We start from the raw sequence: 14913 nt of genomic DNA, 5'->3' as shown, positions 1-14913 counted from the left end.
AAGCTCCCTCACACCACCTGCCAAAGAGCACACCCACCCCAGACAGCCTCAGACTCCAAAGTTATCTGCAAAGACTTTTATTAACTTCAAAGGATTAAAAAGTGACCAAAACCCCCAGCACAGGACTGCCATGGGCCCTGGCTGTGCCACAAACAAGGCACCTGAGTTTCAATAAATAAACAACTTCCCAGAAGAATGGTACACATAAAAAGTGCTGTCCCCCAGCCTTCGTGGCCTTCCCACATCTCAGGGGCTTCAGACACCCCTCGACAGGGCACTGGCAGTGACCCAGGGCCAGACCTGGACTCAGAGACGGACAAGGAAGGCCAGGTTGAGGGCATCAGGGATGCGGAGCTCATCCAGGTGCAGGGGGGAGGTGGTGAAGGGCAGGTGCACAGGGAAGAGGTGGCTGGTATCCACCAGGAGCTGGCTGGGTCCCCCTCCATACTGGTCCTGCAGCTTTTTCTGTGGGGACACAGTGCTCACATCCAGGGCTGCCCCAGTGAGGGGGGCCATGTGGGACAGCCCTCCCCCCCCAGCACTGGACCGCAGGTCCCACTTACCTCAACGCTGCTGATAAAGCTGGGGCTGATGCGCTCCTCCAGCCCAACAGCTGGGGTGTAAGCCCGGAGGATCTTCACAACCTGGAGACAACAGTAGAGACCATGAACAGGGAAGGGCTGGGCGCATCCAGACGCTCCTGGGTATGGCATGGTCCCCACCCCAGTGCCAGTGCATCCCTGGTGCACCCAGTGAGGCCAAGGAGCCCCAGCATAGGACGAGTGCCCAGCAGGCAGCGAGCCCCAACGCCCCAGTACCTGCTGGGTTGACAGCACCGTGCAGAGGCTGCAGAGAGCTCCAGCATCCTCCTCTGTCACCTTCTTCACCTGCAGCAGCTGGGCAGCTTGGACCAGGGGCTCCAACACCTCACAGGCCCCACTCTGCTGCAGCCCCTCTGCCCGCAGCCACTGCTCCAACTGGCTGATGTTGTACCTGCCAGGGACACCAGGTCAGGGTGAGGCACGGGCCATGTCCCAGCTCCCCCAGCTACACCTCTCCTGGACAGGGACTGACCTGAGCTGGATGCCACAGCTCCAGGAGCACGTGTCCTTTCTCAGCAGCAGGTAGTTGAGGGTGGTGCCGCTGATGAGGAAGAAGAGCTGGCGCAGAACCTGGTGCCCCACACTGGGGGCCAGCCCATGGAGGTCCAGCACTGCACGGAAGGAGCCCAGCTGCTGCAGCAGCTCAGGCAGGGTGTGGGCAGGGGCTGCCGAGGACCGGCGGTGGCCAGGAGGGCAGGAGGAGGACAAGCCCTGAATGGGCTCACTCTCCAGCATTGCAGCAACTAAAGGGTAGAAAAGGCTCATCGTAATGAGGCAGAGACCCTGCGTTGTGCCTCAAGTGGCCAGTACACTGCTCCTTGGCTCTGTGTCCCAGTTGGGGATGCAGGGGTCGATGACACCTTCAGGATAGCTGGCCTAGGCTAGCCCAGGTACTGGTCCTGTTCCACAAGACTGCAAAGTGGGGCATGGGGGAATAGAGGTCCCCGGGGATGCAGCCCAAGGTCCCCGGGGTGCTGAACCCACTTGAGCTCTCCAGCCACCTCCTCCAAGCCAGCATGCTTAAGGAGCAATTGGTCCCTCATAAAAGGGGGCCCCCAATTCAGAGCCTACCTTCCCCCTCTGGGTACAACCTCTGTAACAGAGCAGGCAGTTCACACAGCTGACCACAGCACTCCCTCCCTGAACCAGCATCCCACGAGTGATCCCCCCAAGCCCAGGCCATACCGATCATGGGTTTGAGGCGCTTCTCAGCAGTGCGGATGAGCTGCTGGTAGAGCTGGACAGCCAGGGCACCCAGGCTGCAGCAGGAGCTCTGAGGGTCCACGTTCTGCAGGCGATGCTCGTTCTGCCGCACCGTATTCCCCTCCCAGTAAGTCTGCAGGCACAGACTGGGTCAGAGCCAGCAGCACCAGGGGACACAGTTGGGTCCCCAAGCAAGTGTGAAGCAGTGTCAGCCCAGCACATCCCTGCCTACCTGAGTTGGGGGCAAAGAGGATGCAGCCCCAGGTGGGGACAGACCCTGTCCCCGCTAAGGTCCCACCCTTCCCCAGGAGGTGGCAGACCCCCCCTCCAGCCCAACCCTACCTCATCCTGGCTATACTGGCGCAGGCAGTTCAGGAGCCGGCAGGTGTTGGCGAGCCAGAGTGCCACCACGTCAAAGTCATCACCGTGCTTCTGCAGGAGGGAAACAGAAAGCACTGGGGTCAGCAGGGCTCTAGCAGTGACAGCAGCAAGCCCTCATGCCCCACAGTACCTCCGTAAGCCACGCGGCTAGCTGCAGCCTGCGAGGGCGGTGGGGGTGCAGAGCCATCAGACCCTCTCGCAGGAGCCATGCAGCACCCAGGGGCACCCCTCACCCCAAGAGATGCTCAGGCTGGACGCCGCAGTCAGGCACACGCTGGGGCCTGGGGGCCAGGCTGCTGCCCCAGTGCCACCCCCACCTTGGCCACTGAAGCTTTTGCTCCTCAGCCCAACCCACGCCTCCAAGTCCGGCACCTTCGCGACCCTTTTGATGGCATTGATGGCTGCATCCAGGAGCGAGCGGGCCCGTGGCTCGTCACAGCAGCGGTCGGCGTGCCGGAAGCATAGGAAGAGGATGTAGGCTGGCAGGTCCGGGAGCGCTCCGGGGCTGCTCTGCGGTTTGTAGTCTGCAGGGGAAAGCAGGACAGTTGGGATCCAGGCAGCTATGGAAAGCTGGTCCTGAGCCAGGCAGGATGCTGCCCCAGCAACAGCGAAAGGATGAGCTCACACAGACGTTGGCAAGAAACACTAGCAGGGACCAAGCTGGGGTAAGGAGTCCCCATCTCTCCAAACCCTACCTGTAATGACGGCCTTGATAATGCGCCCTTCGTCCTCCATCCTCCATGCTAGCATGGCCTGGGACAGTCCAGCCAGGGATGGGATCACGGGGGACTGGGACACAACCACAGCAGACGCTGCCAACTTCTGCACTGGCCCAGTAGCCTCTCTCTTCACTGGGGGAGAGGAACGCAGGTCACATCCTGCTGTGTCCTGGGCTGTGGGAGCCACATCAGGTCCCCCCAGCTCAGTCCAAGCAGATGGTCCCCAGCATCTCTGTTCAGGGGGGGACTCTGCTCCCCATGTTGAGGCTAGTGACCCTCCAGCTCGCCCCACGCCTCCCTCCTGTGCAGGCACTTACCTGTGAACTCCTGGATCTGCTTTGCATAGGCTCTCAGCTGCTTCTGGAGCTTCAGTGTAGTCCTCTCCTGCTTCTCCAGCTTCTGGGCCAGCTCCTGGGCAGGGACAGCCCCAGTAGGGCTCAGCCAGCCTCTCTCAGCTGGACACCCCCACCAGCACCCAACGAGTGGAGCAGAGCTGGGGGGGTGCAGCAGGGGCCCCCGCATTGCTCCCAAAGGGGCTCCTGCAGCTCACCACAGGGCAAGGGGATGGAAGCCAGCCCCAAGCCCAGTCCTGCCCGCCCACCCCCACCTTACCCAGTTCTCCTCCTTGAGCCGCAGGACATGGTGCTGCAGCCCTTCCTGCCCCTGGTGCCGCTGCAGGTCCTGGATGAGGGCTGCCTGCTGCTGGCTCAGCTGCTTGAGCGAGCAGATATCGAGGTGCAGCCCTTCTACCTCCTCCTCGTGCTGCTGCTTCTCCTCCCGCAGCTGACTCGCCAGTAGCCTGCACACATGCACTCAGGGAAACTGAGGCACCAACCTCCTTCAGCTCCCACACCCCATCCCTTGAGGAGGCTGCTGAGGAGGTATTTCTCCCCTGAAGCCTAAGAGCTGGTCCAGGGCACCCTGGGGGCAGCACAGACCCAGTTGTGCTAACAGAGCATCTCCCCTCTGGCTGCACTGAGCCTTGAGCACACATGGCACAGCCCAGGAACAGGCTGCACCAGCCCTGCCCTCTTAGGAGGCTCCTGTTGAGCGCAGGACATCCAGTCTGCTCATGCAGTGGGTTTGCTTGTGCTCAGATCAAGGTGGGGATGGTCCAGCCCCCCAGGAAAACGCAGCTGGGTACACTGGAGAGAAGGGAAGGAGAGCCAGGGCTACCCCACACCCAGTTGGGCAGCAAGAGGCAGGCTGCCCTTGCTTTCCCTGTCCAGCTGGAGCTACGGTGCCCATAGCATGTGAGGGGATGGCTGGTTCAAAAAAGGATTTGCAGCTGCCCAGCACCACGGAGGCCAGGCAGCTGCAACCCAAGCCACAGCTGGCTAAAATACCAGGGAAAACCTCACCAGCAGCATGGATCCAGCAGCCCATTGTGGGGAAACCAGCCTCAGCTGGGGACCATCTCCCAGGGACCACACTCACCTGTTGGCAACCTGCACTGCATCATATGCATGCTTCAAGTCATCATCCACTACCACCTTCCCTGGGCTCCTGCCCAGCCCCAGCATCTCAGCTATGTTCTGCAGGTAGAGGAGAGCAGGGTGAGGCCAGCCCTGCCAGCCTGGATCTGGCCCTGCTTACAGCAGTGGAGCAAGGGCTCACCGTGCGCTTGAAGAAATCCAAGGGTTTCCTCTCCTCCAACTCCACAGGGGCCTTGGACCTCCGCAGCTCCTCCCGGGTCCGGGCCAGCTCCTCATTTACAGCATTGAACTGCCCCAGGAGGAGCAGATACGCCTTCTCGAAGGGATCCTGGCCCACACTACTCTTCAGCGGTGCCTCACCAATGGGCTGTGGCTGCAGCCCCTCTGGCACCGGCTCCCAGCCCTCCTCCAGTCCCTGGGTGCAGAGACAGGGTTTGGCACAGAAGACGGTGCTGGGCACCAGCACCAGAACACCCACAGACACCCCTTTGCGATGGGACCTGGTCCCAGCCAGGAGCCCCAGGGCACAGCTGTCCCCATAGCCAGGGGAAGGGACAGTCCACTTGTCACCCCCACCACACTGTCCCCACCAGTGTCACCACTAGCCTCAGCCTGCTGGTCGGAGCCGTCTCGTGAGGGAGCTGTAGACATGGAGGACAAGTAGCTGCTCTCGGAGCCCAAGAAGCTCTCTGACGAAGGGGACCGTCTCAAGGTACTTTGCTGAGTGGTGAGAGAAGGACAAGGTTGTTCCCCCGCACTCCGAGCACCTGCTGGTTCATCAGCTAGGGCAGAGCCGCGGTAACCTCAGGAGGATACCTTGGCTTGGAGATCCCCCAGCACATGAGCTGGGGAGCCCAGTTCTCCCAGAGAGGGTGTCCTGGACCAGCCAGCACTGCCTACTCCCCATAAGGAGCCGAGGGAGGGGTTGTCCTGAGCCTCTGTGTCCCCGCCAGCCCCTCACCCTGTGGAAGGCCACTTCATCCCGCAGGTTCTCGTAGCCCTGCTCCAGGCGGGCATACTCCTGCACCAGGCTCTGGTAGCGTGCCCGCTCCTCCTCCAGCTCCTGCAGCAGCCCCTGGCTCTCCCGCGCCGCACGCTGGTGCTGCTCTGTGGGGATGGACACAGCAAGGAGTGGGGACAGGCAAAGCCAGGACCCCTCTGTGAGGGGACATTCAGGAACACACCGAGCCTAGAGGACCAATCCATATCCAGGGGAATGGGATGAGGGGATCAGAAGACCCCTTTTACCTTCCCGATCCTGCGACTGCTCCAACATGCGCTGGATCAGGGCATCCCTCTCTTCCCCCAGCTGCAGCTTCACGGCTTCCACCTCTGCCAAGCGCTGTGGGAAAGCGGAGGGGCAGGTACAGCCAGAGCCTTGCCTGGGGCCAGTTCTGGCTGCCAGGTCTCCTCCAGGGACCACCCCACAGCAGGAAGCAAAGCACGCTGCCAGGTCCCCGGAGAGACCCCTGGAGCCCCAGCAGAGCAAGAGCATCCCCAGACAGACAGACCTGCCTGAGCTCCTCAACCTCCTGGCCCAGGCAGTTCTTCACGCTGTGCTTCTCCAGCTCGGCCAGCCGTTCCTGCAGCTGCTGGACCTGGGCATCACGGGCTGCATCCTCTCTCAGCTGCTGCATCTCAGCCCGCAGGCGCTGCACCTCCTCGGCATGGGCAGTGTTCAGCCCCGAGAGCTGTTCTGCCAGCCGCTGCTTCTCCTGGGCCTTGGGTCGATGGGCAGAGCACGTCAGGCAGGTGGCCAGAAACAAGGGCATATCCCCACATCTCCCATCAGCCAGAGCCTATGCATACTCAGGCTGCACTTCTGCAACGAAGCTCGATATCCTATTTCCCACCCATCTGCTTGGAGCCCTGAGCCTCTGGTATCACCTCAAAGAGAGCTCAGGCCTGGGAGAGCAGCTCTCCATGACATGCCATCCCACATGGACCCATGCATAGGCTTTACAGCCCATTACCCACCTCCTGGCCAACCCCAGCAGCAGTATTCTCCAGCCCTGCTTCCCCCAACCACTAAAACCAGGATCACACCCCAGGAGCCCTCCCTCCCGCTCCACAGACACCCCAGAAACAGAGTAGTGACAGCTGAAGCAGAGACACTCACCCAGATGGTGACAGCAGATGCTGCCGGCAGGAACGTGATGGGAGAACATGGTATGCCGGAACTGTTCCCAGGACATGACACTGTGCTGCAAGGCTGCACCCAACCAAGCACCCAGGAGGGTGTGCAGCCCATCCCCAGGGCCACCAGCCCCACGTCCATCGGGAGCATTGAAAACCCAGGAATGAAACCCAGATGCACCACTCCTGCCTGGGGATACGTGTCAGGCAGGGTCAGCTCCCGCCCCAGGGCCAGGAGAGGACTGAAGACAAGGGCAGGCATGGTTTCAGCTGCACAGGGACTGATAAGAAGTGGTCAGCAAGAAGCAGTTGCCCCCACGCCCTGGGACCCCCAAAGGGCTGAAAACCAGCACCCACCTGCTCATCCAGCCTGCACTGCAGCTGTATCACCTTGATCTCCATGCCCTTGTGCAGCTGCTTGTAGTGCTCGACCGAGCGTGCCTCGACACGCAGCCGCCGCAGCTCCCGGCATGCCCGCACCCGGCGGTAGCAGCACTGCAGGTAGATGACAGTCCTACGCAGGCGGGTGTAGCGGGTCCGGGCCAGCCAGCCCCTGACAGCAGCCTGTATCACCACAGCTTTCTGGTGCCACACCATCTGCGGAGGGAGAGACGGGGCAGTAGCACCGCCAGCAGCACAGGCCCCCCCCAGGTGGGATCAGGGCACCCATTGCCCTGCCAGGCTCCTACCTGTTGGTAAAGACGCCGGGCAAACATGCCCCGGGCAAAGGCTTGGATGGTGATGACAGCCCGGCGCACGCGTAGGTAGGAGCGCCGGGCCAGAACCATTCTCAGGGTCTTCTGCAGCGTCACGGCAGCCCTGGTCCTTCGCAGCATCCTGGTGAACCTGCAGGGAGGGCATAGAGCTGGGCAGGGGGTGGCAAAGCCTGCAGCCCAGTCCATACCACAGGGCCACCCAGGCCAAAGCCCAGCCCAGAGCCAGTACAACTGCCAGGTCACCCCAAGGCTGAGCTCTGTCTCAGCTCATTGCAGTTCCCCCCCAGCCCCCACTCACCTCCGGGCCATCATGCCCCGGACATGGCGCTGCAGGCAGACTGCCGCGACACGTGCCCGTCGAAAGCGCCTCCGTGCCAGCCAGCCCCGCAGGTGCCTCTGCAGCAAGATGCAGGCTGACCTCAGCCGGCGGTACCGCAGCTCTTCCAGGTAAGCCACTTGGCCAGCCCGGAAAAACACCTTGCTCTTCCCACACTGGTACTTGCTGGGGTCCTGCATGCAAGGGTGGAGTCAGTCCCAGGGACAATGCAAACCCCAGCCAGGCTCCTCAAGATCCTCATGCCACTGATCTCTCCATCCTACCTCCCTGGCTCCCAGCTCACCCATTTCTGTACCCCACTGGGCACCCACCCATGGGGAGAAGCATCTGCAAGGAATACGCTAGTACCACAGATGCACCCCCCAAGCAGGACCCTTACTTGAAGCAGTCTCTCAAGGGCAAGGCTGCAGATCTGCTTCTCATCAGTGCCCATCAGCTCCTCTCTGCTCACCAGAGCCCTGTACCTCTCTAAGAACTCCTGATACGTCCACCTGTGGAGGACAGAGAGGGGTCAGAGGTGCTGTGGCTGGAGGGGGGGGGGGGAGCACCCAGGGGACTGCTGAAGCAGGGGGGTACCTGGAGGGGTAGCCTGAGGCACTGATCCGGATGGTCTCCAGAACCCCACAGGCTCGTAGCTGCTCCACTGCTCGCCTAGAGTCAAACCTGGGGCAAAGAGGGGCTGGTCTAGGATGCGTCCCAGCCAGCTTGGCACACTCCAAGCTATGCAGGGCCAGAGCAACAGGGACGCAGATTGGAGGGACAGCAGTGCCCCACAGTGGCCCCAGCCCCTCCAGCCTCCCTGGCCAGGCACTCACACAAAGGGCTGCTTGCCATCGTTGGGTTTGATGCAGCGGATGTAGTGCGGTGTGGTGCTGCCCAGCATCTCCATCAGCCGGTTCAGGGAGGCTTTGAACTGCAGAGGACACGGCAAGCATGGTCAGGGCAAGCAGGAACATCCTGGGGCTTGTGGGGTTCCCCAGGCCAGGACACACGCAGGTCCTCCTTGGGGCTGCCCTAGCACCGGTTGTCCGGGGCCAGCACACATTTTCCCCCCCACCCCATACCTGGCTGGAGATGGACTTCTTGCTCTTCTGGCTGCTGGGCAGCGATCTGCGGCTAGGGCGACCAGCCATCCTGGGCCCACTGGACCTGCGGGACTGCAGGGACATGGGGCCATCCCCTTCCTCCAGGAAGAGCTCAGCAAGCAGGGCAGACTGCACAGAGCAGAGCTGTGAGAGCCAGGCAGACCTTGCGGCGAGCATCACCCCATACCCAGAGAGCCATCACCACCAGGAGGCAGAGCCCCAGGAGACCACAGAGACCAGCCCAGTGCACGGTCCTCTGCCCTGCTACAGCCCAGATGTGCCAGATCCAGCTGTGCCCCTGCCCACTGCTTCCACCAGGAAAAACTAAGTGCAAGCCACAGGCACCTTCCCAGGTGTGTTCAAGAGCCCTCCAAGATGTCCCTTACCTTCTGCCGGGGCCAAGCAGGGTAGAAAGGAGAAGGGACGGTGTTACAGACCTGGAAGCAGCAGGACCCTCCAGCCCTCTCAGCAGGGACATGGCCAAGGTGTCCCCCAAGATGGGGAGTCCCAAGGCAGGGGAACAGGGTGGGCAGCACCCACATCTCTGGGCACCCTGACCATGACCAGTATGGCATGGGGCTGTGCCAGCAGACAGACAGGGATTTGTTCTGCACAGCTTATGCCTCCTATACCATCAGTCCTTCCCAGCCCCAGGCTCCCAAGGCCACAAGCCAGCCAGGCTCTGCCCTACACAGCCCCTGCTCAGGGTGGCTCTCACCTTGCTGGCTCGCAGCAGCCCCACCAGGTCCTCGGGCACAGCGTCCCTGTTCTTCTCCACAAACCCATCACACTGGTATTCCACCTGGCAGGAGACGAGGCAAGCACAAGCATTAGCCTGCAGCTTCCCAGACCAGTTTGGTGCAGGGCCTTGCTTGGACACACTCCAAGGCTTTTGGAAGAAGTCCTTGCAGGAGCCAGAGCTGGTGGTGGCCACACTGCCTAGCTCCTGCCCTGCTGCAAGGTTACTGATGAGAACCATCACAGCCAGAGTTTCCATATTTTTACCCTCAGTTAAAGAGTTGCAGCCCAGCGCTTAGCAGCAGCAGAGCCAGCAGGATCCATTTCCCAGCCTGGGAGGGTGCAGACAGCTGCCACGGCACCCAGGACCACTAGCCACCACCAGCTCTAGACAGGGCAGGCTGGGTGCTCATTAGTGCAGAGCCACTGCCAAGCCCTCCCCAACCAGGGCTGCACTGCCACAGCTTTCCCTACCTTGCCAGCGAAGTGGCAGACAACGAAAGCATCCGTGGGCCTCTTGGGCTTCTGGAAGTGGGAGCTGCTGAGATGGGTTTGATAAAGCTTCTGGGCCCAGCTCCCATCACTGCCTTGGGGCATCTGAAAGGCAAAGGGGTCAGAAGGGGCTGCAGGGGTGCTCTGGGTAGCCACAGCAGCCTGCTCCTGGCACCCCTCACCCACCTTGCACTCCTCATTCAGCAGGTCCAGGATGCCAAGCCGGCCTTCGATGAGCTCAATGCATGGCTGGTTGTCACAGAAGTCAACGAAGACCCAAGGGATCTCCTCAGTCACATACTCCTCCTGCTCCAGCTTGAAGACGTGCTGGAGGGCAGGGAGAACAGAGCAGGACTGAGCCAAGAGGGGACAAAGGTGACCAGCCACCAGGCAGTGGCTTGGTTTCCATAAGACAGCTGAGCAGCCCTTCTCCTGGAGCAGGAGCACTTTGGGAGAAAGGAAGGGACCATGCCCAGCTCCAGCAGTCTCCCAGAGGTCCACGTTTGCAGAGACTGAGGCACCAGCCTCATTCAAGGCAGAGAGCACCAAAAGCAACAGCGCAGCAGGGCTGTGCAGGGCCCACCCTCGCTAACTCCCAGCAAGGAGACGCATCTGGGTGATACCCACCAGGTTGAAGAGCTGCTGCAGCTTCTCATTGGCATAGTTGATGCAGAACTGCTCAAAGCTGTTGAGCTCAAACATCTCAAACCTGCGGGAAGCAGAGACCTGCTTGAGGCAGCTGCCAGGCAGAGCCAACCCAGCCAGGCACAGGCACCCAGCTGGCCCCACTGCAGGCACAGGTACTGCCCCACATCCCAGCTGGAGCAGCTGGTGGCTGCAGACCTGCAGCCACAGCTAATGCAGGAGCAGGACCATGGTCTTCCAGGCAGCCCAGGAGAGGGGACCTGCTCTTACCCGTAGATGTCCAGGATGCCAATGGAGGTGCGGTGGCCCTCTGGTGACCGCAGGGCACGGTTGACCCTGCTCACCATCCACCTGAAGACCTGCCCATACATATGCTTGGCCAGCGCATCCCGGGAGTCGAGAGCCTGCTGCCTGGAGAGGGGCTTCAGGTAGGTCTCACCAGCAGTGACCAGCTTGCGGTGGCAGAGCCAGCGCATCACCTGCGATGCCTCCACACCCAGCAGCGTGCAGAACAGCCCTAGGGCCTTATCAGCAGGCTGCAAAGGGACAGACCCTGTCACCGCAGTGTTGCCAAGATGTGGCTCCTGCAGCCAGCACAGCTCAGGGGCCAGTTTGGGATGCAGGGTACAGGCAGCAAGCTCTCACCCACCTCCACGAAGCAGCCATCCCCACGGCGGTCCCTCCCTCTGACCACAATGTTGCCTAGGTGCAGGATGGCAGCCAGGATGCTGAATAGCTCCAGCTGGTTGGCCTCAGGGACACCTGCGGGCACAGCACAGGCACAAGGGACTCCCCAGGCTCCCCCCACCCCATGCTGGTCTGACCCCCCTGCATCGCACAAACCGGAGGGATGGGAACGGCCAGTAGATAGCCAGGCTCCCCAGCACTCCTACACCAGCACTGGTGTGAGGGCAGTGGGACACTGGGGACCAGCCCTGCCTGCCCCCTCCCCACTCGTGCCCGACCAGTACCCAGGAGCGAGAAGGCATGCCGCGTGCTGTCCAAGTCAGCCACATCGTTGGTGCTCTGGGCAGCAGTGCACTGGCCCTGGCAGGTGTAGTGGAAGAACTCTGCCCCACCTGTGGACGAGATGTGTCAGGCTGTGAACCAGCACAACCTGCCCTGCAGGGCTCCCGACCACCCTTATCCCACCCCGGGGGGCCCATCAGCAGCAGAGTCTTCTCCAGCATCCAGCCGGGGAGGGCGGAAAGGCCTGGCACTGCCCAGCACGGGACAGGCTGGCAACGAGCTGTGCCACGGGGCTCGTGGGGGCACTCACGGAGACCCAGGCCCTGGAGCTCAGGCAGGGTGGCCGAGGCACAGAGCTGGTAGAAGATGTGGTAGTTCCTCTCTGCTTTCGCCTGTAGATGAGCAAGAAAATCACTGAGAAGCCAGGTCATCTTGGGCCACCCTGCTCCCCTGCAGCAGTGCTGCAGCCCCAGATTTGGGGACAAGGGACACCTTCCCCCTCTCCCAGCTCGACTCAGCAGCACTGGGGTTGCTTCCCTGGGGGATACCCAAGAGGAGCACCCTCCCACTCTGAGGATTGGGGCTCCCACTCAGCCCTGTCTCCATGCCACCCCAGAGACCCACATGGAAGGTGACACGGGACTTCTCCAGCAGGTAGGTTTTGATGGTGGCCCCTGTGACACGTGCTTGGCTGAAGCAGATTTCGATGTACTTCCCAAAGCGACTACTGTTGTCGTTCCTGGTTGTCCTTGCGTTCCCAAAGGCCTGGAGGAGAAGAAAGGCAGGAGGTTTTAGCTGGCCCCAGATCTCCAGGTGCTCTGGAGAAGTTCAGTCTCTGCCACCAATTTTACAGGGGTGGACAGACACGGCAACACGTCAGGGATACACGCCATGAGCAGCACAGGCAGAACCTGCAGGAACACCCCAGCTCTCCCCATGGGACCCAGGGGAACCCACCTCCATGAGGGGACTGGAGGCCAGCACCTTCTCCTCCATGCTGGAGTCGCACAGGCAGCCCCCAACAGTGGTGAAGTATCTCATGGCATACTTGGCCGATGCAGTCTTCCCTGCACCTGACTCACCGCTGATGATGAGGGACTGGTTCTTCCCAAACCTGCCAGACAGGGACATGAACTGGGGACATGCCAACAGGACCGCTCTCCACAGACAGACCACAGTCCAGTCCCCACTGCAACCCCAGGGATGCTCCCATGTGACACTCACCTCACCATCTGCTTGTATGCCTCCTCTGCCAAAGCAAAGATGTGGGGATCCATGTCCCCAATTTCGTGGCCACTGTAGGCGTAAATCACCTCCTCCTCATAGATGGGCAACGGCTTGTAGGGGTTGATAGCAACGAGGATGACACCTGGAGGAAGAGCGCTGTGCAAAGGGCAGGAGCAGGGGGGGCCCCTGTCCCAGGGAGCTGCAGGGAAGGGGCATAGGACGGGGAGCAGAGGGGGTGCACGGGGCTCACCGCAGTAGGTGTAGATGGCATTAGCCTCCAGGAAGCGCCGGCGGAGCGAGTGCAGCACAGCTGGCTCGTGCAGGTAGCTCAGGGCCACCAGGTCATCGGCACCTGAGAGGCAGTCGGGGTTGCAGAGAGGTGGCAGCTGGGACTCGATGGGGTAGGCCAGTGCCTGCAGGGATGGAGACAGAGCAGGACAAGTGCTGAGTGGGGTCAGCCAGCCCCGCAAAGCCAGGGTGGGTCTGTGGGAAGCGGCACAGCAGGAGGGATGCTGTCTGCAGGCTGTGCTTGGGCTGTTAGTCACCAGGAATCACAGCCCAGCCGGCGCGGTGAGCTGAGCTGGAGGCCTTTTGGGAAGTCAGGCAGGAGCAGGCAGTGAGAACCAGCTCACCGGGCAGTCAGGGGACACAGGGCATGGTGTGCCAGACACAGCTGAAGACATTTGGGCTCCTGCTCAGACATCAGATGGGACACATCCAGGCAATGTTTGAGCCTCTCCGCACCCTGCTGAGGAGCCCAGGCTGGTTTGGGGGTGCAGAGGTGAACTATCTCCCATCTGAGGATGCCCAGCCACGTGGCAAGCACAGGAGGGACCTGCTGGGCTGCACAGCTCCAGCCTTACCGAGCCATCTTCCAGGCGGAGATGGAGAACGGCATCTCCTTCCTTGTAGCCTCTGGTTACTTCTGCCACCCTCCAGACTTCGACACAGTCAGGGATCCACACCCGGGCACCCTGCAGGGACACAGGAGGGAGGGGATCCCTGCAGAAAGCCATGGCCAAGAGACAGGGAAAGCATCTGGCCACCAGCCTCCCCACAGTTCTCACTTAGGACAGTCAGCCCAACGCTCAGCATCACCGTAGTGGGGTGAACCATGGGACCCAGCACCCTGCTAGGTGCCCCACGGCCCCTTAGCTCCTGCAGGCAGAGGTCCTACCCAGCTGCACTCCAGATGTGCAGGAAGGTGCCTTTGCTGGAACCCCACTTCTCTCCAGCTCTGCTGCCCACCCCAGGAAGGTCAGCACCTCTCCTGCCCGTGGTACAGGGGGCTGCCTCTGCCCCACCCCAAGGATGTGATCACTCCTGCTGCTGCAGGAAAGGTTTCTGGAAACAGAGAAGATGCCGAGCATGGGCATTTCTGAACACCCAGTGTGCTGGAGATGGTTTGGCTGGGCAGAGATAGCAGGCTTGAAAGCAGATATTTGCAGTACAGATCCCTTGCTAACTACTGAGTGGATCCAGACACCATCACCAGCTCTGCAGACCCAGCTACAAGCCAGAGCATAAGGATAGCAGTAAGAAAAAAAAAAAAAAAAAAAAACAATCAACCCATACTCTTTTCACCCCCCAAATTTGCAGCCCCCTGGGGCCAGCCACAGTGGGCAGCCTTGTGTGAGGGACCAGTTGGCACCCATGGGACCAGTGCTCCCTGCCTCCAGCACCCTGCCTGCTGCAGGCAGCAGCCTCAGTTTCCCCTCTGCAGACAGCAGGTGCTGATGAAGTGGGAGTTCTGCAGCATGGTGAGCCCTGACTTCCCTCTGTACCCAGACCCGAGCGTTAACACCTCCCTCACATCTGGAAAAAGCATCTTTGGAGCCACCCCTCAGGGAATAGGGGATCCCACGCCTAGCATGAGCAAAGTGGCACAACACTACAGGGGTAGAGAGGTAAAAACTAAGCCAAAAAAACCTCAAAACCCTGCTGCAGGCAACCCATCAAGTGGCAAGAGATTGAATACCCAACCCCAAACTGGCACAGGGTGACCTGTGCTCCCGGGCCAGGGAACCACAGCTCCTGCTGTCCCCGCAGCCCCGCTCTGCGCTGAGCTGTCAGGCACCTTCCCAGCACCTTCTGCTGGACTGGGAAACAGGGACTGCTTCCAGGGGGTCAGGACCTCCTGCTGCTCTGAGCAGGCAGAGATGAGGCCATGCTGCAAGCTTAAAAAGGTGGGGAAGGGGAAGCAATCTCACGGTTGCAGCTTTGCTCT

At 61.2% G+C, this 14913-nt stretch overlaps 1 protein-coding gene across 1 annotated transcript; it reads right to left on the bottom strand.

Moving 5' to 3' along the window:
* Nucleotides 1–241: 241 nt before the first annotated feature.
* On the bottom strand, nt 242–14355 carry LOC128147615 (unconventional myosin-Vb-like). Its single transcript, XM_052800355.1, has 35 exons — nt 13550–14355; nt 12937–13099; nt 12684–12828; nt 12417–12573; nt 12084–12224; nt 11770–11851; nt 11462–11569; nt 11140–11252; nt 10761–11026; nt 10473–10554; nt 10032–10172; nt 9828–9950; nt 9334–9417; nt 8595–8744; nt 8346–8443; nt 8107–8193; nt 7910–8021; nt 7492–7703; nt 7167–7323; nt 6835–7074; nt 5853–6062; nt 5303–5530; nt 4816–5061; nt 4523–4756; nt 4343–4440; nt 3518–3704; nt 3223–3316; nt 2882–3037; nt 2538–2710; nt 2148–2237; nt 1788–1938; nt 1075–1345; nt 819–993; nt 564–644; nt 242–465 (listed from the first exon to the last, which is right to left on the bottom strand). The coding sequence occupies exons 1-35, from the start codon at nt 13700–13702 to the stop codon at nt 307–309; spliced, it is 5367 nt and encodes a 1788-aa protein (XP_052656315.1). The 5' UTR covers nt 13703–14355; the 3' UTR covers nt 242–306.
* Nucleotides 14356–14913: the final 558 nt, after the last annotated feature.

The sequence above is a fragment of the Harpia harpyja genome, chromosome 11 (assembly GCF_026419915.1).
Source record: "Harpia harpyja isolate bHarHar1 chromosome 11, bHarHar1 primary haplotype, whole genome shotgun sequence".
NCBI lineage: Eukaryota > Metazoa > Chordata > Aves > Accipitriformes > Accipitridae > Harpia > Harpia harpyja.
Note: the sequence above shows the minus strand (reverse complement) of the source record. Positions and strands in the feature narration are given on the sequence as shown.

Coding starts and splice junctions, on each gene's coding strand:
- LOC128147615 (XM_052800355.1), bottom strand. CDS start 13,702: ATGGCTTTCTGCAGGGATCCCCTCCCTCCTGTGTCCCTGCAGGGTGCC. Junction 8,022..8,106: donor GCCTCAGGCTACCCCTCCAG/GTACCCCCCTGC, acceptor TGTCCTCCACAG/GTGGACGTATCAGGAGTTCT. Junction 466..563: donor GCTTTATCAGCAGCGTTGAG/GTAAGTGGGACC, acceptor GTGTCCCCACAG/AAAAAGCTGCAGGACCAGTA.